This window comes from Pseudorca crassidens, chromosome 19 (genome assembly GCF_039906515.1).
Source record: "Pseudorca crassidens isolate mPseCra1 chromosome 19, mPseCra1.hap1, whole genome shotgun sequence".
Classification (NCBI taxonomy): Eukaryota; Metazoa; Chordata; class Mammalia; order Artiodactyla; family Delphinidae; genus Pseudorca; species Pseudorca crassidens.
This window is the reverse complement of record NC_090314.1, coordinates 5,138,003-5,160,349: the sequence shown is the minus strand read 5'-3', so window position 1 is coordinate 5,160,349 and position 22,347 is coordinate 5,138,003. Positions and strand designations below refer to the sequence as shown.

The 22,347-nt window shown below is 44.8% G+C and overlaps 2 protein-coding genes across 20 annotated transcripts in view; one reads left to right on the top strand and one right to left on the bottom strand.

The window, feature by feature from the left end:
* Window positions 1–8,468, top strand: part of NCOR1 (nuclear receptor corepressor 1) — a 143,200-nt gene extending 134,732 nt beyond the window's left edge. For 13 of the 14 annotated variants that reach the window (XM_067715487.1, XM_067715486.1, XM_067715491.1 and 10 more), the window contains 5 exons: window positions 621–763; window positions 4,566–4,619; window positions 5,063–5,284; window positions 7,586–7,765; window positions 7,918–8,468. In XM_067715487.1, coding sequence (XP_067571588.1) covers window positions 621–763; window positions 4,566–4,619; window positions 5,063–5,284; window positions 7,586–7,765; window positions 7,918–8,117 — 799 coding nt within the window. In that variant the 3' untranslated portion in view covers window positions 8,118–8,468. The remainder of the gene's footprint in view (window positions 1–620; window positions 764–4,565; window positions 4,620–5,062; window positions 5,285–7,585; window positions 7,766–7,917) is intronic. The other variant, XM_067715483.1, reaches the window with a different exon arrangement.
* The window catches only part of TTC19 (tetratricopeptide repeat domain 19), a 37,211-nt gene that overhangs the window by 2,815 nt on the left and 12,049 nt on the right, over window positions 1–22,347 (bottom strand). For 4 of the 6 annotated variants that reach the window (XM_067715492.1, XM_067715493.1, XM_067715494.1 and 1 more), the window contains 3 exons: window positions 14,188–14,342; window positions 12,859–13,021; window positions 11,560–12,300 (listed from right to left, as the gene is read on the bottom strand). In XM_067715492.1, coding sequence (XP_067571593.1) covers window positions 12,167–12,300; window positions 12,859–13,021; window positions 14,188–14,342 — 452 coding nt within the window. In that variant the 3' untranslated portion in view covers window positions 11,560–12,166. Of the gene's footprint in view, window positions 1–9,855; window positions 10,661–11,559; window positions 12,301–12,858; window positions 13,022–14,187; window positions 14,343–22,347 lie in introns of those variants that run through there. The other 2 variants (XR_010937425.1, XR_010937424.1) reach the window with 2 other exon arrangements.

Below are 22,347 nucleotides of genomic sequence, written 5' to 3'. Positions count from 1 at the left end.
CATATGTTCTCTGTTACCGTCTCTGGCACTAGTTAGATCCTGGTAGTCCTGCACTGGTAGAGGAAACTTGTTTTTCTAAATGTGTTAGTATAGGAAGCTGCCAATGAAATATGAAAGGAAGTCTTTATGCGAAACTCAGCTCAACTGGTCGCAGGCTTGAAAAGATTCTAATAAATACGTAATTTTTTCTACATTGTAGCTATTCTGTTCAAGTCTAATTGTTGCTTAGGTGTGAGTGCTTGCTATTTTATAGGCAGGTGTGCTAGTAGTTACAATTTTATTGTGCTTCAAAGTAATCCTGCTAGTAAAACAGTTCCCAGCTTACATAGTAACCCTAAATATATCAGTGCCTGTGCTGTTGAACAGACAGAATTGTGATGAGTGTTCCCATTAACGTCCATTCACTCTTTGTTAAGAATCTTGGTTCTAGATTCTCTCTATTCCAGTCCTCATTTTCTGATGTCATCTTTGTGTCCTCAGATGTGATGTCCTCACTGGCTTTTGGTCACACACTGTCGTTAGGCTGTCAGCACAAACAGATGGGAAGGGACTCTAGGACTGGTACTAGCATGGGCGGGGTAGGAGTGCATGATGGTAACACGCGTAACTGTCCCTGACAGGAATGATTCCCGATCACCAGGGAGTATAAGCTACTTGCCTTCATTCTTCACCAAGCTGGAAAACACCTCACCCATGGTTAAATCAAAGAAGCAGGAGATCTTTCGTAAGTTGAACTCCTCTGGTGGAGGTGACTCTGATATGGGTAAGTGGGATTTCTTTCATGAACCCCAATAAAATTCGCATTAATAATGGTATCTCCAGTGTTGCCTCTCGTGTAATCCTTGAGTTCGAAGGCTCTTACAGGCATCTGTCCAAGCACAGCAGATCCTGAAGCTGCTTCCCAAATGTCTGTGGGCACGAGAGGGTTTCCTGTTAGGGAGCAAGCACTTGCCTCTTTCCGCAGCCCTCCATGTTCTCTTGGAACAAGTGCCGGGTCTGGGACGTTTGTTTCTCATGTGGGGTGGGATTAGCCCTCCAGTGTTTTCTGCCCTGGTCTGCGCTTCCTCCGTGCGGGCCGTCTCAGCTGTCTGCGGACAGGTTGTGCCCTTCCAGTCTTTTCTTTACACGCACCCCAGTTCCAGTGGCTGTCCATCAGGGGGCCTGGTTCCGAGCACTCCTGCCGGCCCAGGTGTTCTTCACGAAAAACGCTTTATTCGGCTCAGCCTTTCAGTAGGTTCTGAGTACTGTGGTAGGACCCACACCACATTCATCATTTTAAGGGGGTCTTTTTGACAACCTATGTGCTGTTAAGTTCCAATGCACTTAATGTCGGTACAGATACCAGGCCTCCCGAGATGAGCTGCCCTTGAGCCTCCCCTTGCTGTCCTTCTGTGTCCCTCCCGCCAAGCATGGGACGAGGCCCTCTGTGCTGGCTCCTTTTCTGCCCTGCCGGTGTCTTTGTGGGTGGCGTGCGAATCTGCTAGACCCGCCACCTAGGACGGTGCCGGCACCAGGAGCAGCAGCCACCGCAGCTCCACGTGCAGCACTGCAGTGCTCCAGGCTCCGTTCTAAGCGGGAATATGCAGACTCCTGTAATCTTCATAACTAAACCCTGCACACCACGTGCTGGAATCATCTCCGCTTTGCAGATGAGGAAGCTGAGACTCGGGTTTCCTAGCTGTTGCAAGTTACATAACTAGTGACTTGGGCTGTGGTTCAGACTCAGGAATTCCAGCGCCAGAGCCCATGCTTCCAGTAGTTCTGCACTCGGCATCCTCACCCAGGCCGCTGGCAAATGTCCACTGGGATAGAGCTCTGGGGCATCCAAGCCTTTCCTTAGGGTGGACATGCACGTGCCCGCTGTTTTCAGCACTCGTGCCATCACCCAGGCTTACTCGTGGTCCTTTCCTCACGTGTATCCAGTGATGCAGGAGCTGTGTGGGATGCCCTGTAGAATCCAGGCCTCCTACAATCTGCTTTACTTCTGGGCTACCTGCTCTAAACTGCCAGGTGGACGTGTGTTTGGATCTGTGACACTTCGTGATTAATAAAGGCCAAACGTCCCAGGGAAAAAAAGAGGAGCAGTGTCACTTGTTTGTGTAGTTATCCTAGCTCTTGATTACTAGATTCACTTTTTAAATGGCAACAAATTGTCCAAAAGAAATACTTTAGAAGGCTGACCAGAGTTGCCCTCAGGCTTACAGATACTCTTTCTTTCTTCTTCACGAAGAAATTCTTCTTGACAGGAAAATGCTATGTATGAATTGAAGAAGCCTACTTTATAGTTTTCTTCTCTCTTCTAATGTTTTCCATTGTCCTTAGGCAGTAGCCCGGTCATTCATTAATTCAATAATCATTTATCGAGCAGGGTGCTCTGTTGGGTGCTTTTAAAATGACAGATGGTCTCTACCCTGTGAAAATGTATAATGAAACAAGTACCTAACTTTAACAGAAGGTAAATTTTATTAATGTCGTAAGGCAAGTACTAACAAAATTTGCTTTAGTTTGGGATTTCTGATTGTGGAAAGGGACAATTAAGGGGTTGTACTAAGGAACCAGTGGGCTCGTGGGACCCCAGGCACATTGGGTTCTCACCAGGAAGTAGAACTGAGAAATCCAAGCCCTGGGCAAGCAAGACAGCTTCAATTCACCTCAGGGCTCCCACCGAGGACATCAGTGCCTTTACTGTGCAAAAAACTTCATGCTTTAAAACTTACTTTATCTGATCTCTCTGCCGTTGACATTAGTGACCCACTTCCCTCTTCCGGAAATACTTTCTCCTCTTGGCTTTCAGGGACTGCTTTCTCCTGTTCTTTTCTCTCCTTCTTTGACCATTTCTTATGTGTCCTTAGAAGCTACGTCCTGCTGTGCCTGGCTCTTGGGTGCTGGTTTTCAGTCTCTCCTCTTGCACCGTATTCTCGGAGGCGTTTCATCCACTCTGGCGGTTTGCACTATGTGCCGAAAACTCCCAAACTTGTACCTCGAGTTCGGCTTTTTCTACTAAGCTCTTTGCTGCCCTCATTGCTTCTTGAACGTCTTACTGGCTCCTTAAATGTCTAAAACGACTCCCCACGCTGGCTCTCCACACAGAGGCCTCTGTTCCTCCCCCCCCCCCCCCCGCCACCCCGCTCCACGGTTCCCTCACGAGGCTCCGCAACTCGCTCTCCCAGGTGCTGTCCCGTCAGCCTCAACGTCTCCTGAGTGCCTGTCTGCCTTTCCCTCATTTCTGAGTAATTACCATGTCCTCTCGTAAGTCTGCCCATCTGTCTTACACCAGGGGCCCTCAAGCGTCACTACCCGTCACAGTCACCTGGAGGGCTTGTTAAAACACGTGCCTACTGGGCTGCAGGAATCTCAGAAACCGGCACTTTACTAAGCCCCCCAGGTGATTCTGACCTGATGGCCTCAGAGAGCACCCCGCTGACCTGTGAGCTCCACGGGTGGAGGAAGGGGTGCATTTTAAGTCCAGTACCTTAGTGTTATCGTTGGTTGAACAATATGAAATTGTCTTCATGTGACCATTTTTTTTTCATATGACCATTTTTGATCAATATGAAGGTGATTTTATTATTCAGCCAAATAATCGCTCAGTAAATATTTGTGAAATGAATGAGTCCTATTCCCCAGGTTTTGTGGTAACTACCAGGCTGCCCTACCACCCTGTGCTGTTTCAAGTTCAGTTCATCTACCATTTCCTGACCTGTATGTGAGGAGCCTGTACCGCATGGTCCCTGCTGTGCAGTCTTCCTGGAGCTTCCTCCTCCCGCCCGGACAGTTTTCCCTGATCCCAGAAGTCAGCGTCTGGGCTCATATGCGCTCCCCATCTGCATGGACGGGCCCCCCTTCTGGGGTCTGCACATTCTTCTCTGAGACACCGCTTGTTTATAGCCACCGACTTTACTTCCTACGTTCTTTCTCTTTCAAAGTCTCAGCATCGAGTTGGAAGATGTGATGAAAACACCGTTTATGTTCCCAAATTCCTTCTATTTCTGGCACAGTGCTTTACAAGTAGCTCCCAGGTTGTCCCAGCTGTTGTCATTCAAACTGAGCAAATGACAAAGTGCACAGTTAGCAGGAATAAACAGAACCAATAGGCAGAATCTTTATCTCATCCTGGGATCAAAAATAGTTTCTAGGTAACCACAGCAGGGACACACGCGGTCCTGTTCTTGCCGTTCACGGGGCGTCTTTCCCCCGGATCTAATCTCAAACTCGGATATTTGCAGGGTCTTCTTAGAGTCACCATCTCTTCCCTGGCGAGCCTGGGTTCCTGTTCTGAGGGCAGCTTTTCCCTCTGTGTGTTTTCTCCAGCACTGCAAAAGTTCCTTTCCTTCCTGGGCTATATTATTATAGTACTCCTCCTGTTTTGATTTCTTACTTTCTGATTTCTTAAAAAAAAAAAATTTCTTTCACTTTATCTTCACTTAATGGGTGAAAAATAAAGTTGAGATCATGGAAAATAAGAAGGTTAATTTTATTGTAGGATTTTTTTTTTTGAGACTTTATCTCTTTTGATGTATGTGATTATCACATCTCAATTAACTTGAATGTTTGTTTAAATACAGCAGCTGCTCAGCCAGGAACTGAGATCTTTAACCTGCCAGCAGTCACCACCTCAGGTAAGATTCAAAAGACATTGTTTGCCAACAGGAAACTGGTACAGTAGCAGTCAGTCCAGCAAATAGGTATCGAATACCGACTGCATACAGGAAACTGCTCCAGGAAAGCTCATCGTTTAGTCAGGGAGGGAGGGAGTCAATGGCGGTAAATAATGAGTTGAGATTCAGTGAGTACTTGTTGAAAAGATAAATGAAGAAAGAGAGTCAAAACTATTAAAGAGCTAAAAAGAAGGAAGCCATCCTCGAGCAACTCTCACACAAGTGGGTGCCTGATTTAACAAAGAAAACCACATTGCCTGTGAGCTACGCTCGCTGGCCTTAGCCGGCCTCCACGTGGGCTCTGTGTTGTGGGCACCTTGCCAGGTGCTGCGTGTCCTGGGGGGGCTCCTGTCTCCCGACCTGCCCTCGGAATCAGGCAGACTCGTCCTGCTCGTCTTTTGCAGGCTCCGTGAGCTCCCGAGGTCATTCCTTTGCTGACCCTGCCAGCAACCTCGGGCTGGAGGACATCATCCGGAAGGCGCTCATGGGGAGCTTTGAAGACAAAGTGGAGGACCACGGGGTCGCCATGCCCCAGCCCCTGGGGGGGGTGCCTGGTGGTGCCGGCACCTCGGTGGCGACCAGCGGTGAGGCCCGGAGAGAGGAAGGGGACCCGTCACCTCATTCAGGTAAAGGGCTCATTTCCGTGCTCTTCTGCCACCTTTCCCAAGAAAAAGCCAATTTATACCCCAAGTTCTAATGGATCACTAAGATTTCATTTATGTGCTGAGTCACCTCTGAAGGTTTTAGTTACTTAAACCAAGTCTTTTTTCTAACCTGCTCAGACATATTAGTAATGTGAAATTTAAAAGGATGAAAATTTTTACCCAGAAAGTCACCCTTTTTGCTTGCATCTAGTCCTTATCTGTATACATACATTGCAATTGTAATACAAGTGCAATTTCATATTCTGCTCTTGAATCAAAGTAACTTACTATTGTAATAAAAATGACAGGCTCAGTATAAAAGAATTTTAAGCCACAGAAAAGAGGGAAAAAAACCAGATCACATCGTCCAGAAAGCTAGTGGTGGTGTTTACATAAAAGGACAGCTTATTGGAATGAGGTAATTGTATGCATCCTGTTAGAAGCAAGCACACAAGAACCAGGACTCTGCTCTTTCTGTGTGTATATATAAGCTTTCTTCTTAATCCTTTATACCTTAAAAACTACCTGAAGGTCAGTAACATTTCAAGTTTAGTTTATTTTCCTGTTATGGTCAAACAGACGATCTCACTAAGGTTAAAAAGATAAAGAGATTAGGGGCTTTAGTTATTTATTTTTACATATATATGTTAATTTTAGGACAATATGAATTTAATTCCTGCTCTAAAAGATGAGCCACTGTCTCCCATCTCTGCTCTAGCATTCTGATTTTTATTGATTTTAAGTGTGTTTTAAGGTTGTAGTATTGGTGACTTACACAGTTACAGTTATCCTGGTTACATAATCTTTCTATTATGGTGTTTCTTTCTGGTAAGGTTTTCACACCCTGTTTTCTCCGAAAGGCTGCTGTATCCTGAGGTGCGTGCTCGACAGTGTCTTCTTGCTGCCTTTATGTTTGAGACGGCAGTTTGGCAGGTTGTGATACTCAGCACGTACATTTCTCAAAATATCCCGTAGACGCTGTTAGGCTTTTTTCTGGCATTCGTTGTTGTATAAAAAATAAGACCAGATGTCTCCCCCACCACCACCTTTTTTTGGTGGTGACTCTCTGCCCAAAGAATCCTTTTTTTTACCTCGATTTCAGTAAATTTATCATGAGTGTGTTAGTGCTCCTCACCCTGTTGCTCACAGGAGGGTGTTGCCCCTTCAGGTTGATATTTGCATTCAGGGAAATGTTCTACCAACTGTTGCTCTTAGTTACTTTCTCTTTCTTTTGGGCCCTCCATTTCAGAAAGTTACCTTTTTGCTGGATAGTTTTTGACCTCTGTATCTGTTAACCTTCTAATTATTTTAGTCATCTTGATCTTTTTCTGTTGCTTTTACTGCGAGTCTCTCAAATTTTTCCTTTGCACTAATAATTCCCTTTCCCTCGTGTCTATTCTGACCCTTGCTGTTCTGTCTTTTGTTTCCTAAGCCCTTTCGCCTCTTTCATTTTGGTTATCTATTCTTTGAGCTTTTCTTAAACTGGCTTCATGTATTCCGAAGTTTTCTCCAGTGTTTGAATCACGTTCCCTGCCCCTTCCCCCGCCCATTTCTTTATTATATTCTTTTCCTTATCACCAAGGATTTGCATTTCTTCTTTTTCCAGATAGTTGGAGGGGTCAGAGTTGCTTTCTGTTCCTTTTTTCTGTACCTCGAAGGACTGGGGGCAGGGTGAGACTGTTCTGCTAGGGCTGAGGAAAACATTTGCTGGTGACCTGGACTCTGATCTCTTCTGAGATCTTTTTCACGTTTTGTTCTAGAGCCCACTTGGGGCTTCCCACTCCTGTGAACTCCTGCTGAGTTCATCAGCTGTACAGCCTGGAGCAGCAGAAAGGGCCACCTTGACTTGTCAGGCTCTGCTGAGGTCCAGTAGTGCCCTGAAGGGGCTTCTGTTCTACAGTTTTATTCCTCCTCTGTAAACTGGTGGGGGAGGAAAAAATGAGGATTTAAGATTTTTGTCAGCCAGCTTCCATTTCCTTAAGCAGTTTCTGTGCTCCAAGGCCAAGAAAGAAATGATGTTCCAGAAATGCTAGTTCCTTGATTACACGTTTCTGAGTTTATGGCATGAGGACATACCCCGTTTTGACTTTAGCTGCTGTAAGTAAATTCTGGCTTTCTTTTAAATGTTACTTCTTTACTTCATTAGGCACTAGGGTTTGGATTCTTCATGCTACCACTTTGCTTCCTTCACTTAGCATTAGACAATCATCGGCATTTTGGTAGATTTTAAAGTTGAGAACATAATTACTAAATATCAGCAGTAATAATTTATTTCACCTTTAGGAGGAGTTTGCAAACCAAAGCTGATCAGCAAGTCAAACAGCAGGAAGTCGAAATCTCCTATCCCGGGGCAAGGCTACTTGGGAGCTGAACGGCCCTCCTCGGCCTCCTCTGTGCACTCGGAAGGGGACTACCACAGGCAGACGCCAGGCTGGGCCTGGGAGGACAGGCCTTCCTCCACAGGTAAGGAGCTGCTCGGAGTCCGAAAGCAGCCGACGTCAGTGCCTCAGTTAGCGCTGCTTCGAACACCGCTTCCATATTACAGCCTCACTAGGGGGGTCCACTGTCCAGAGCAGAAGCGGAACGCGCATAACCTAACCCTCCTCCTCCCGCAGGCTCGACGCAGTTCCCCTACAACCCCCTGACCATGCGGATGCTCAGCAGCACGCCCCCTGCGCCCGTCGCCTGTGCGCCCGTCGCCTGTGCGCCCGCCTCTGCCAGCCCCGCCGCCCCTCACCAGCCGAGCAGGATCTGGGATCGGGAGCCGGCCCCGCTGCTCTCCGCGCAGTATGAGACGCTGTCCGACAGCGACTGACCTGCGGGAAGGGGTCCCGGGGCCCCCTGGGTGGGGGAGGGGCTCTAGTTTCTGGTGGTCTCAGTTTTAAGTGCAGGCCAAAAGCCTGCCCTCCTAGGACTTGTGCCCAGAGACTTTCCAGGAGAGCCTGGGCCACAGACGACGACGAAATGATGGAAGTTTATTTCAAGAGTCAAATGAGGGGAAAAGGCTGCCCTGATACAGGCAGTTCAGTGGATCATAATAATAGTGGAGGGTTGGAATGTAGAGTTTTTAAAAAGTGGATAATTCCTGTTCTTACATCTGTTTGTAAAGAAAATCATAATGTCTTTAAATCACTCTTCTGTAAATAGATGACCTTTTTGCAGTGTTTCCCCTCGCTCTAGTATCTCGTGTACTTATATTCAAATCAGCGCATCAACTCTGGGGGTAATTTTTAAAAATCTCGTCTTTTTAACCTTTGCCTTCTAAACAACCTCATACAGCCCAGTTATACAATATTGGCTGTCACGGGCATTGTACTTTTATCCAATTTTGTTTCCTCCAAACTCAGATTCCCAGTGATGTTTAAAATCTTGTGATAAATGTTTAGATTTTTAACACAGACCCTGTCATAAAATCTGTACGTTAACGTATTAGGGTCAAAAGGAGAAACAAAATTCTGCCATACTGTAAATCTCCAGTGCAGGCTTTAATTTTTTTTTAATTAGAAGCACTGAAAAAATAGTACTGCATGGGTATTGTTATAGTTCAGTTTTTAAGGTTTTAAAGGCTTATTTGAGGCATACCTCACTGTTATGCACACTGGTAATTAACCACACCCAAGCACTCCTCCTCTCCTGCATTTGATGCAGCCCAGCAAAGCTTTTGTTCTGAAATAAATCTGACCGCCCTGTCCACTAGCTACAGTAGAGTACTTGTGATGTGAGCCTTTCGCTGTCTCAGGTTTCAAAGGAAAAACTTACACTTTCCTTTAGTTTGATAGCTATTATTGGTTGAGAGTCAGAAGGTTACAGTCTGTGCAGAACCTCAGTGTTTTAGGTTTGCTTCGTGCCGCATAACCTGAGCTCTCGTGGGGAGCAGCCAGTCCTTTCCCCTTCGTGCCGCCCTGTGCTTACTTTCACTTTGATTCCTTGTGGGCAAGAGTTCGTCAGGTGTTTTTATTTCACTGAATCTCAAGAAGCAAATAACTTAAAAGACTGAATTTTAAACCCATTATGGTACTAGAGGATCAGTCTTACCCTTCAATAATAATTGCTTGTTGAATTAAAAACTTTTTTTCATACAACTTTAACATAGCATTGAAGCATCCTTCTGTAGCACACGGATGCTAATGGTTTTGGGGGAATGCCACCGAGATAGAGGTCTCTCAGAAAGATAAAAACTAGCACTTTATAGACTCTTAAGTAGACCTGAGCTTTTAAGCAAAAGTACTCAAGCCTCTAAAGACAGCAGGTGTCCGACAACCACTGACTAAGCGCCTCCTTTGCAGTGGAGGGGACCTTGGTGTCTAGTCCCCTTTTTATAGATGTGGATGCAGGTTCAGTACGTTGCCCACACAGTTAAATAAGCAACGAAGACAGGGCCACAGACCGACACCTGTCTGAAGCTAAGGGAACTGCGCACCTGCGTATGCTTGAGGTCCTCCAAGTAAGCTTTAGATCAGGTGTAGTGGTCAAATCCCTACTACTCGGAAAGCTGGTACGACTTTATAAATACTTCAAAAGTTTTAATGTGAATGAAAAACAGTAACTTAAGGTTTTTGCTTAAAGTTTTGTTTAGGTACTAGTAACATTTTAGATTTTAATTATTTGTCAACAGTCCCAAAGAGATGATGCTGGTATTTTTCTATGACTAGTTCTTGAGAACACGTCAGATCAGAGCCCTGTGCGTAACCTGTGCAGCTCCACTCAGGACCCAAAGGGGGCGGCTGTTGACCACTCACCCCTCCTCATCACAGTGCAAGTTGTTTTACTTCACCTGCCGTCACCTGGAGAAGAGATCCCGCAACGGGAGACAAAACCCACGGTCCCGCCTCGGTTCAGAACAAGGGCAGGACGGAGTGCTGGCCTGCAGAGCGGGCAGACCATGTGGGAGGTGGAGGCCCACCCGGCGTGACGTGACTTGGCCAAGTCAGCTGTGAACCGAGGCGGGATGCTGCGGGCTGAGACCCCAGGGTTCTGAAGCTACAGCCTGGCAAGTGACTATTTTTTAGCAGCCAGAACGAAGTTACAGTTCACAGAACTGTGACAGACAGCCAGTGTCCACCGCGTGTTCATGATGAGAAGATTCGTAGTGCTTGAATGTGGGTGTGCTGGGTGATTCTATCTTAAAATATCCATGCCCTGAAAGCTCCAGTGAGATAGTTCAAGTTTTTATACTACTGTGAACAGTTCACCTTTGGATTCAGCCCGGTCAGTGGCAGGCCAGTCCTCCTCGTTTCACTGCCTCAGTACAGTGAACTGTAGTGACCGCGCCGCGTGCAGAGCTTTCTGAAAACTCCCGCAGGTGTTCCGGGACCGGGAGCCGCATCAACGAGGAGGGTCAGAAATTCTCAGTAAAACCTAGAGCGAAAAACCTCCCTTTCAGTAACTCCCGCAACTGTGAGAAGGTAAAAACGTTCTCAATGCAGAAGGTGAGTAGTCGACAGTTTTTTTAAAGTCAACTAATAAATGAAGACTGGTTGCACTGAAACTCAATGTGAGTTAAAGTTTCTCTCTCCAGAGTCAGACTTGAGTGATTAAAGGAATTAACTGGGTCGGAAAGTGGGAAGATGGATACATCCGCAATGTTAAGGTGATAGTTTTAGTCTAATCCCTGTATTTTTACTTTTATGAACTCTTTAGTAAATTATTTTTTTATGAGAAACTCAAAGATTATGGAATACATACACTATTATTGCAGAGTGTCTAGTTTATTATGAAAGGATTCTCCCAGTATGTACACAGGAACCCAACTGTCAGTTTATTTCCCTCCCCCCCCCCCGCCGGCTGCCACCGCCACCAGCATACCAGCAACAACAGGGTTCCTTCGTGGTACTTAGAAGAACCGCAAAACTGCTGGGGTGAAAACACCATCAGTGCCCGCTATGTTGTGTACTTTACATATGCTGAGGCAGTGTGATAAAGCTCTCAACACAGCGGCCTATCCAGGTAAGGTCATCCACCAAAATGCATGCTCCCAGGGCTGAGAGAGACTCTGACTACACACGAGGATACTGAGACCCAAACTCCAAAAGGCTGAGCTCGGGTCCAGGGCACTGGTTCCTCTACAGCACCAGTGGGACACGTCAGAACAACTGGGAAGCTTTCAACACTACACCTACAGGGCCCCACTCAGAGTCAGAGGGTTTGGGGACACCCATGACCGGGTGCAGAGGAGTGAATGCTCAGAGAGCAGGGACGCAGGGGGTCGTCATTCCTTGCCCTCCTTTTTTCACAGTTGTATGTAACCAGATGATACATACAAAAACATACAGTTCGCTTTTATTTATAATCAAATGGGCACTATACTTTCAAGTGCCTAATTCCCACTTTAAAACTTCATGCTGCTGGCAAGCCAAGATACTACTTTTTTACGCATTAAATTCCACACTGGGCTTCACGAGATAAATTGTAAGAGAAAATAACTCACCGTCATCCCCCTTTGCCATGAGACCGGTAGCTCTGGTCTGCCAGGTGTTGATAAGAGAAGGCAGCAAATCAGTGGACAAAAATCTTATGGGAGAGACGCCTGGCTGAAATGCCAGACCCCACCCCAGAGGGAAACTGGCCCCTCTTAATCTATTCTCGGGCCAGCATGGACAGCACCTAACCAGCCGTCTGCTGCAACGGAAAGCATTAACCGACACCAGTCGCAGAAGCAAAATCAGGTGGGGGGGGAGCTTTCTTCGCAAAGCAAACGTGGCAGTGCACGCTGTGTACAGCTTGTCCTCCAGCAAGGCTAAGGTGAGGGGACTTGACTATCAAGGACAGAGGATTTAAGCCATTGATCAGGGTGCCACTGGGACTGGAATGAGAGGTGTTACCATAAATTCGCTACAACAGAAAGGGGTCCAGAGCTCGGCAAGGCTACGACAAAGGTCTCCTTTTTCTTGACAGCCCAGCCAGCTCTTCCCTGATGCGCTGCACAGAAACCTCATCTCTTTTCAGCTTTGCTCGCTTCAGTGCTTCCTGGTAGATCTCTTCTGCTTGTGCATATCGTTCTAAAATAACCCGGAAAGAAGGAAGAATAAAGAAAATGTATGTTTCACCATGATTCTGAAAGAGATTTTGAAGAGAAAGCACAAGTGATGGGACAAGTCTAGTTCATGGCATGGGGCCTTGTTTCACCCCGTGACACCCGGGACCTCATGGAGCCCTTCCTGGCACACTCCAGTGGCCAAGGCCTTCGCCCACGGTGGTTCGGGTGAGAGACCTGCCGTTGCAGGTTTCTGAGCAGAATGGCAGAGTACGCCCATCAAGCGGCCGTGCCCTGTCACACGAGCTCCGTGAGAGACAACGTTTAGAAACCTGTAAAGCACTACAGAAATAAGGTCCCACTGCAAACGTTTCCACCGCGATGTGCCTGATAGGCCAGCAGGTCAGGACTACAGGCGGGACGTGAGCTGGGCCCGACGGCGCCTCCCCTGCGTCCCTCCCCACGGGCCCGTCGGTTCAGGAGCATCCTGTCCTCACTGCCCCCCTCAGCGCCACGCACAGGCTTCTGATCCACTGACACCCACCCCTCCCGAGGCCGGCCAGCCCAGCCCCGCACTCCGCACCTCTGTGCATCAGGACCGCAGCCAGATTACTGAGCAGCACGTGGAGCTCAGGGTGCTCCACCTGTCTCGCCAGGTCTGACGCCCTCTGTGCGTGAACACAGGCCTCGTCGGAGCGGCCCTGCGCGTCCAGGGTGGTGGCCAGGTCACTCAGCAGCACGATGGTCTACACACGGGAGGAAACACAGGCAGCTGCTGCTTGCAAACACCTCCACAGCTCAAGAGCCAACGTGGAGTCTGACGAACTGTGGATACACTGAAGGGGTCGCCTTGCCTGGCAGTCCAGCAAAGGTCAGGGCGTCAGCAAGTCAGGTGCATTGATCATTCACACTGCACAGCATCGGTCTGACCCTCTGGAAAATGATACAAGTCTAGACACTAGGTAACAGGCTGAATATTACTTATGAAGCTAACTAATTATCAAAGGAGAAGCAGCAAATGAAAAATAACAGCAAAAAGAAGTGACAGGATCTGATCCCCTTCTATTCAAGGTTCAGCACCCTTGAGAGCTGGCCTCGGAGCCGAACTGTACTACGATGTCGCTCCCATGTTCAGGAAGAGGAGACCCACCACTGCTCCTGGGAAAGTTCCCACTGAGTCTACAAAACGCTGTGGCGCTAAGGGCGGCGGGCCTCACCTCCTCCTGCACTTCAGGCCCGGTTCCAGTACCTCGTGATTCGAATTCCGTATCTGTCGTGGTCTTATTTCTCAGCGATATCCCGTGAAGGGGGTGCTCTAAACCCCCGTTCCTGAAGGTAATTCGGAGCCCAGTAACTCGCCCTGCTCATCCGCTCGCAGCCTTGGGACATGTTTAGTCCAGTTAGAACTTTCATGTCCTAGGCTGGGGGTTACCAAGCATTCACAAAGTGATCCATTTCTTACCTCTTAAGACAAAACAGATGATTTCAATTCAATGTGTTTACCGTTCTAACAGAAGGCTCTGCATGCTGTGCTTAAATTCTATGTCAGTGGTTTTAAATTTTGTTTAATGCGGTCCCACCGTCCTTTTCCCCCTACGTTCCCCTGGCATTTTATGGGTGGGGCTCAGGAGAGGATCTGCGTGTGTTAACCTGTTCCTCATAAGATTTTCATAGGATTCAGTACCTAAAATACCGTGCTGTGCAAACCAATCCTCACGTAAGCCCTGCTGGGCAGACCCAGTAAACTCATCAGCAGCCTCAAATCCTTCTAGAAACAAGCAGTTGGGCGCAGGGGAGGGGTGGTCGGGCACGAGGAGGGGGATGTACCTGGGCCACCTGCTGACTACCTGTCCCCATTTCGTATTTCTGGATTCTGAAAGTTTTGTCTTACAGTCCTGTTTTTCTCCCTTACCTGTGGGTGTCTTTCTCCTAGTATTTCTTCAGCAATCTGCAAAGCTTTTTCATACATCCTTTGTGCCTGTGATGGCTGCTTGGAGAACAGAAGGTAGCGGGCATAGGTGTCTAGGCACATGCCCAAGAGGAGGTGGGTGTTGGCTTTCTCTTCCACTAGGAAGGAAATAAGAGCAGTGCTGGGATGTAACCAGTACAGTACAGAAAACGAGGCAGAGACGTGGCCAACCTGCCCTGATCATTTTTCTTATTATCAAGACTCGCACTGATTGTTTCACATCACTAAACAAGCACTCCTAACCTTGTACTTTGTTACACAAAGGTGACAATTCAGGTGGATTAACATCTAAACTGGCTCCTGGACCCACCTGTGTGTGTTGGGGAAGGGGTGGGGCGTCTCCACACCAACAAGCAGTTGGTCACCAGCAGGGTATCTAAGAATCCAACTAAATTCTGACACCATCCACCCAGAGTCCACAGGCTAACCCCCTCCCCCGACTTCAGACGCAAGTCCGGGTCGTCACCTGTGCTTGTGAACAACTGGCTGTAAATCACAGGTTCCCCAGGACTCCCTCCCTCGGGTTCAATTTGTTAGCTAGAGTGGCTCACAGATTACTAGATCACCGGTTTATAAACGGCTGTAACTCGGGAACAGCCAGATGGAAGAGGCACAGGGCAAGGTGTGTGGGAAGGGGCCAGGCGCCACTGCCCCAGCACCGGCCCAAATCCCATCCTTCGGGATGCTGATGGCGGCTTCATTACAGAGGCACAACTGATTCCATCACTGGCCACTGATTCACCTTCCAATCCCTCTCCCCTCCCTGGAGGTCAGGGCTAAGGCTGAAGGTTCCAACCCTCTAATCCCAAGGTTGGCTCCACCTGCAACCAGCCCGTCCTTAGGTGCCGCCCAAGTCACCTCATTAACATAACAAAAGACACTTAAAATCACTCCCAACACTTAGGAAATTCCAAGGATTTGGGAAACTATGAATAAAGACCAAATATTTTTCATCATCTGAATGACCAAATACGTATTTCTTATAGAACACAATACTGCAATACCCAATTAAATGATGTCTGAGTCCACACTTAGTTTCAAATTTTAATCTAATATTTAGCAGAACCAGGTGAAGATAAACTCAAAGAAGAATAAGTTAACAACAGAAAATGTCTAGGGCCAATGAAAAAGTTTTCAGGTATGAAAACAGCACTGCAGAAAGGAACCAGAGAACACTCAGAATCCTGCAATGGGAAGTCACAAGCCGAATCTAAAGAACAGCTAATCCAGTTTCTGAAGAACAGTAAAAGGCTGCAGATATGGCACCTCCCAGCACACGCAAGAACTGACCACACAACGTCGGAAAAAGAACAAACTTCAAACACCTAATGCCGGGTGAGAAGAACCAGAGAACAGACCTAGGGACCAGTAACTAAAAGCAACCTGCACAAGTAAAAACTCAGGAGAGATGACACCAAAAAATGTGGAAATGGTGATGAACTAGATCAAAGGAAATTTTGCAAACAGCTCAGCTGCAAGTAAATGTTTACACAAAGGACTTGAAAAAGAGGTTCCCTCAGATAACCTGCTGTAACACAATTATTAGACACCCAAATGAAAGGGTTCAGACGGGTTTACCAGCAAAGGTATTCACACCAAATACCTTTCCTTCCATATCATCAAAGTTTCAGAAAACTTACAAATGGGATAGAGAATGTAAAGACTATGTTACCAAGTAACAGTATGACCAATTACTGAAGAGACAGTTTACATAAAACAACGCAAATAAAAATACCTACTGAAATAATATCTGAAGGTAAAAGTGAAAAAAAATGTTTTTCTTCAGGTAGAAACCCGAAGTTATTACTTTGGCCTAGTTATATACAAAAGGTAATGATAATCATTTTCTTAAAATCAAATTAGTAGTTTTAAATAGACCACCTTACAAATTTATTTTCAAAAAATATAGATGAAAATTATTTTTATAAATGTAGAAAGTATATATAAGTTTATGGATAAATATAACCAATATAAAAAAGCAAAACGTAACATGGCACCAAACAAATGCCACATGTAAAGATACCATATTTCTCCATTAAAAGGAAATGTTGAAACGAAAAAATGTATCTCACTATGAGCACTCTTTTTAGAATGCTGAGCAAAAGCTTATAAAATCAGCAGCAGTTTAAGATCCACACTATTGGGAGATAATGTAATGGACAAAGGTCCAGATAAAGACAGACAAACCACTGTGCTCTCTTCACTTACTAACAAAATAACAAAGGTCCAAGGAGATAAGCAATTTGTAACAGACTGAGAATATACAGATGCACTAAAATCCATGTTCTTGGAGAACATTTTTAAAAAAATATTTACCAAAAAACAATGCATAAATTAATTATTCCAATTCTGGAAACTGTATGTTTCAAACGTGACTACTGAATCATATTTCTGGAATGTGTGTTAATAATTCTCTTTAGATATTTCTACATTAACAAAAGCATGCTCTTTTTACATTTTACAATTAGAAAATATGTTCAACACTATACCTCAAAAGTAAAAGAATAAAGTGACAATTCTAGTAGAAAATTACCCCTGATATCTGTAATGGAAATTAAACTAGAATGGCAGAAAAGATAGTAAAGCTTCTTAGAAAGAATAACTGATGAGGTAAAATTTTAGCTGTAATATTTTGTCACTGTTAAGAAGAAAATACATTTTAAATTCGTAGCACACTCAAATCGTACTAACAAAACTATGAAGAAAAATTTTAAACAATATACTTCTCTAAAAATAGGACCAAGGGAGAAATAAAAAGACTCCATAATAAAACCTTTAGCACGCTGCCAAGTTAAAAGTTCATACCTTTAGTAAAGTACCAAAAAGAGTTCCTCTTCTAACTAATAACAATTAAAACATGGTTCTTTGAAATATTAATATAAACACTGTTAGAAATTAGACAAGAACAAATCAGATAACCTAATAACAGCTGAGAAATAAATTGGGATCGTTTATACAGAGCTTCCCCCAAAGGATTACTGGAATCTGAAGGGGAGGGAAGCATACTTATTTCTTCAAACTTTAGTTGTAAATAGTTCTTTTCCACAAATTATTCCTAGGAGAAAAAGATGAGCTATCTAAAATCAGTCTATGAAACAAACAAGATTCATCACAGAAATCTGTGCTCAAAATATAAGCAAACTGAATTCTCAAATGCACAAAGGATAAATGCACCAAGCAGTTTTTGCTCCAGGAATACCAAGAATGGCTCAATCTACTTAACGCATCAGTGTATCAAAGTAGACTTGCGTAAAGGCAGACTAAAAGGAGCTTGGTAAGTTACTGGAACAATTATATGCACTCAGAAAAACAGGAATAGGGCCTCCCCATCAGTAAGAAAAAGAGCATCTCGAATTTAAGAAAACGTGAGCACAGGCATCTAGTTCCCCCACCCACCACCAATAATAATCTAGGAAAGTCTACAGGGTCTCTGAACCTAAAGGTATTTGCCACCCATGTTCGAAGAACATCCTAGAATTTCTGCTAAGCTGAATCTCATTACCTAACCGATTACCCCATTGGCACTTCCTGAGACCACTAATGGCACCAGTGGAAGGAGTTTTTGGTTACAGTAACATGACTGATAATCTGAAAACCCTTCTGGTTCAAATATTAGATAGATGATAACGAATATCCTTTTACATGCACAGCTAGCTGAGTTCCCGAGAGAAGGAAATCCCAAGGGCCAGAAATTAGAAATAAGCTAAAACCCAAAGTGGAAAGCATGTGTGTTGATGCAGGAGAAGCCCAGTCTGGTTGGTTCTGTGGGTGGCCTGAGTGTCTCTGAATCCAGAATTGGATTCTTCACCTTGTGCAGAACAGAGAACTAGATGTGAAGCCCCTGCATAAAACCAGGATGTTCCCCAGAGGCTGCAAGAGAACGCTGAATGGCCAAGCTGGGATCTAGAAGGGAACAGTGACTGCACGGAAAGCTGTATCACAGGCCTGTGCACACGCAGTGTGATGTCTACATCTATATCATCCATTTAGGCTCGGACCCGAGTGCCCGGAAGAAACAAACAAAACCAGCCTGGAGACTCATTTCTCGAACCCCGCTGAAGATGAATTTGTAACCCCAAGTATGTAAGCATGAAGATGCATCAGAAATGGAAATGAGCAGACAATAAAAAGGAGGTCTTCCCCTCAAGATAACTGAGTGATCCCAGACTATAAACTAAGTAGGGCCAAATGCTGACTCAGACGTCAGGTATGCTCCACCTCGGGGCCTTGCACTGGCCCCTCCTCTGCCTGTAACTTGCCTCCCTCAGCGATGACCACTTGGCTTACTCCCTCCCATCCTCCAGGCTTCTTACCAGTCGGGCCTTTCCCGACCCCTCTATAAAATACTGTACTGCCCCACATCTCCCCTAAATACATATATCCTCATAAACTTATCTGTGTAGCCCTTTATCATCTTTGGATATGTTATTAAGTTAGTGGATCGTCTTTATTGTGTGTTTTTCCTTCACTAGAAATTGAGGAGGTGTCTTTCAGGCTTTATTTACAGCTGTACCTCAGTGCCTAGTAATACGCCTGGCATGTCACAGGCATTCAATCAGTTCTTTCTTGACTGACTGGTTGAATGAATGAACATATATAAAAAGAAATGACTAGAAACATGAAGGTACTGAACTAAATATGGAAGATACAATAAAACTAAAAGTTTTAATTACAGAAGTAACAACACAACACTGCATATATCTATGAAAGTTCAGTACAGAGATGTCATTACAAACCAGTGAGAACCGGATGCACTAATAAAACAGTCCTGAGCTAAAATCCGTGCTTGAGGGAGGAAAGAATCATATCATTACCTCACACCATGTTACAAATAAATTCCACGTAATTGAAGACTAAATGTAAAAAAGCCAAATATTTAGAAGACACTATCTTTCTGACCTTAGAAGAGTGAAGGATTTTATTAAACAAGACTCAGAAAACACAAACTATAAAGGAAAATATCAAAAGATTCTATTACATTCAGTAGAATTAATCAATCTCTATCAAATGCCCTAGAGTGCAAAGACAAGGTCACAAAGATACAATGTAACCAACAAAATAGACGCTCAAAAAAAGATGCTCAAAGACATTAAGCTGAGAACTCTTTACAAATCATTCAGAAAAAGACAGCCCTTCCAAAAAATAAGCAAAGGGGATAAAGAGACAGTTTTCAGAACAGGAAATCTGAATGGCCAATAAATACATGAAAAGATGTTCTGTATCTCACTAGTAATCAGAGAAACATGCACTGAAGCCACAATGACACTCCATCAGATCCACCAGATCATCCAAAAATTTAAGTCCAATAATAACAAAGATATAGAGCAACAAGAATGCTAACACACTGCCACTGAAAATGTACACCAGTAAAAGCACTGATAAGCGATTTGGTCACGTCTAGTATTTGCACCCCAGCAATTCCACTCCTAGGTGTACCCCTAGGGAACATCATGCATGTGTGCACAGAGACACAGGTCCAAGCATTATTCTCTACAGCAACACAGGTAGAACCTACATGTCCATCAACAGGAGAAGTGAGTACATGCCCACAATGGGGTGTCAGGGCCACCTCTAGCTGTATCCCTCCTTTCCAGGATGGAAAAAAAGCACAACCTCACCCCGCACCCCCACCCCAGGGACTAAGTAAAGTCATCCCTTCTGGACAGACAGACAGCGTGGCAAGCGAACAGGGCCTTTATGTTAAAAAACCCTGATGCTTTAAGTATCAATGTGGCTAAACCTCTGCAATACGATAAGTGAACAGTAAACTGCAGAGACAGTTGTGCGGTATGATGCCGTTCATAAAACGTTTAAAACAGGGCTTCCCTCCCTGGCGGCGCAGTGGTTGGGAGTCCGCCTGCCGACGCAGGGGACGCGGGTTCCTGCCCCGGTCCGGGAGGATCCCACGTGCCGCGGAGCGGCTGGGCCCGTGGGCCATGGCCGCTGAGCCTGCGCGTCCGGAGCCTGTGCTCCGCAATGGGAGAGGCCACAACAGTGAGAGGCCCGCGTACCGCAAAAAAAAAAAAACAAAAAAAAGTCCCACTAGATCTAAAATTCCAGATCACAGAGAAAAAACAAGTGGGGAGAGGTAGGAGAATGTTAAATTGTAGTCACCTCATCTTACAGAAGAAACTGAAAACAGAATTTTTTTTCTGAGTCAAATACGTCTTTTAGAAATTTTTAGGTTACCCTTTAATAGAACTGGAGACCATAGATGTACCTTCCTTTCAAAATATAAATGGAGGTTTAGTGAGAAAATCGTCCCTATAAGAGGGACTTGAAGGGACTTCCCTGGTGGCGCAGTGGTTAAGAATCCTCCTGCCAATGCAGAGGACATGGGCTCGAGCCCTGGTCCAGGAAGATCCCACATGCCGTGGAGCAACTAAGCCCGTGCGCCACAACTACTGAGCCTGTGCTCCAGAGCCTGTGTGCCATAACTACTGAGCCCGTGTGCTGGAACTACTGAAGCCCATGCGCCTAGAGCCCATGCTCTGCGACAAGAGAAGCCACTGCAATGAGAAGCCTGCGCACCGCAACAAAGAGTAGCCCTCACTTGCCGCAACTACAGAAAGCCCGTGCACAGCAACGAAGACCCAACGCGGCCAAAAATAAATAAATTTATTTTTTAAAAAAAGAGGGACTTGAAAATATAAGAAATAACAAAAATGGAAAGCTTTTAATGTAAAAAATTAGACCAAATATCACTTTCAATTCTAACTTTAAACAGGTTTTAAGATTCTCTACCACAAGACAACAATACTCAGATTAGGTTAAAAAAATCCAAACACAGCCTTCTACAAAACACATACTGAAAACAAAATTACTCAGAAAGTTTAAGAGTAAGATACAGTCAACAATGTAAAACTAAAGTTTGTGACAAATACCTTAAGTAGGAAAAAAAGAATCACTTTGCTGATGAAAGAATAATTCACAATGAAGATATATATATCTGGGGCTCTAAACAGCATAGAAATATGTATAAAGAAAAAACTCACAAAAACAAAAGTTCTGTCTAGAACTAGACAGAAACAGAAGACCTGAACGGCACTGTAAACCAACTAGACCTGACAGATGTCTACAGAGCACGTCTCCCAGCGGCTAAGGGACATACTCTTCTCAAATGCATACGCAGCAATCCCCGGAATCAGTCACGGACCAGGCCATGAAACAAGTCTCAGTAAAACGTAAAAGGACTGAAATCATACAAAGTATGTTCTAATGGAATAATGGACCATAATGGAATGAACTTAAAAATCAACAACAGAAGGAAATTTTGGAAATTCACAAATATATGGAAATTAATCAACACACTCCAAAATATCCAAAAGATCAGAGAAGACATCACAAGAAAAATTTTTAAATATTTTGAGATACATGAAAATAAAAACACAACATACCAAAATTTATGGGATGCAGCTAACACAGTAGAGGGAAATGTATAGCTTGTAAATGCCTACACTAGGAAAGATCTTGAATCAACAACCTAATCTTCTACCTAAGAAACTAGAAAAAGAGCAAATAAACCCCACAGCAAGCAGGAGAGATACAAAAGATCAGAGTGGAAATAAGGGAGGTAGAAAACAACAAAAAAATTAGAGAAAATGAAACCAAAAGGTGGCTCTTTGACAAGGTCAACAAAATCGACAAAAAACAAGAGAAACTATGAATAAAAGAGTCAGGGAGTCCCTTCATAATTAACAGTGGTAAACACAGAGGCGCTAAACCATTTAAGAAACTAGGTTAGCAGATGCACCACAGTCCAGCAGCCTCCTTCCAAGCCCTCACTGAGCCCCAGTCTCAATCCTAGAGCATGGAATCCCCGTAACAACGCTGTAAGGCACATTCTGTTCTTTTATTGTACGGATGAGGAAACTGAGGAGGGCATAAGTAACTTGTCTAGTCCCACTGCTGTTCTAAGTGAAAAGCCAGAATTCCAACCAGGCGCCAGACTTTAGGCACTCCTGAAACCAAATATGCCACCAGAAATACTTCAACTCTCCAGAAGTGTTTTACTTAAACTATGAAAATGAATGAAACTCTCATCTCAAGGAGAGGAGGAAGGAATCAGTGGGAAAACTCTCTTTGAAAAAGGAAATAAATCCA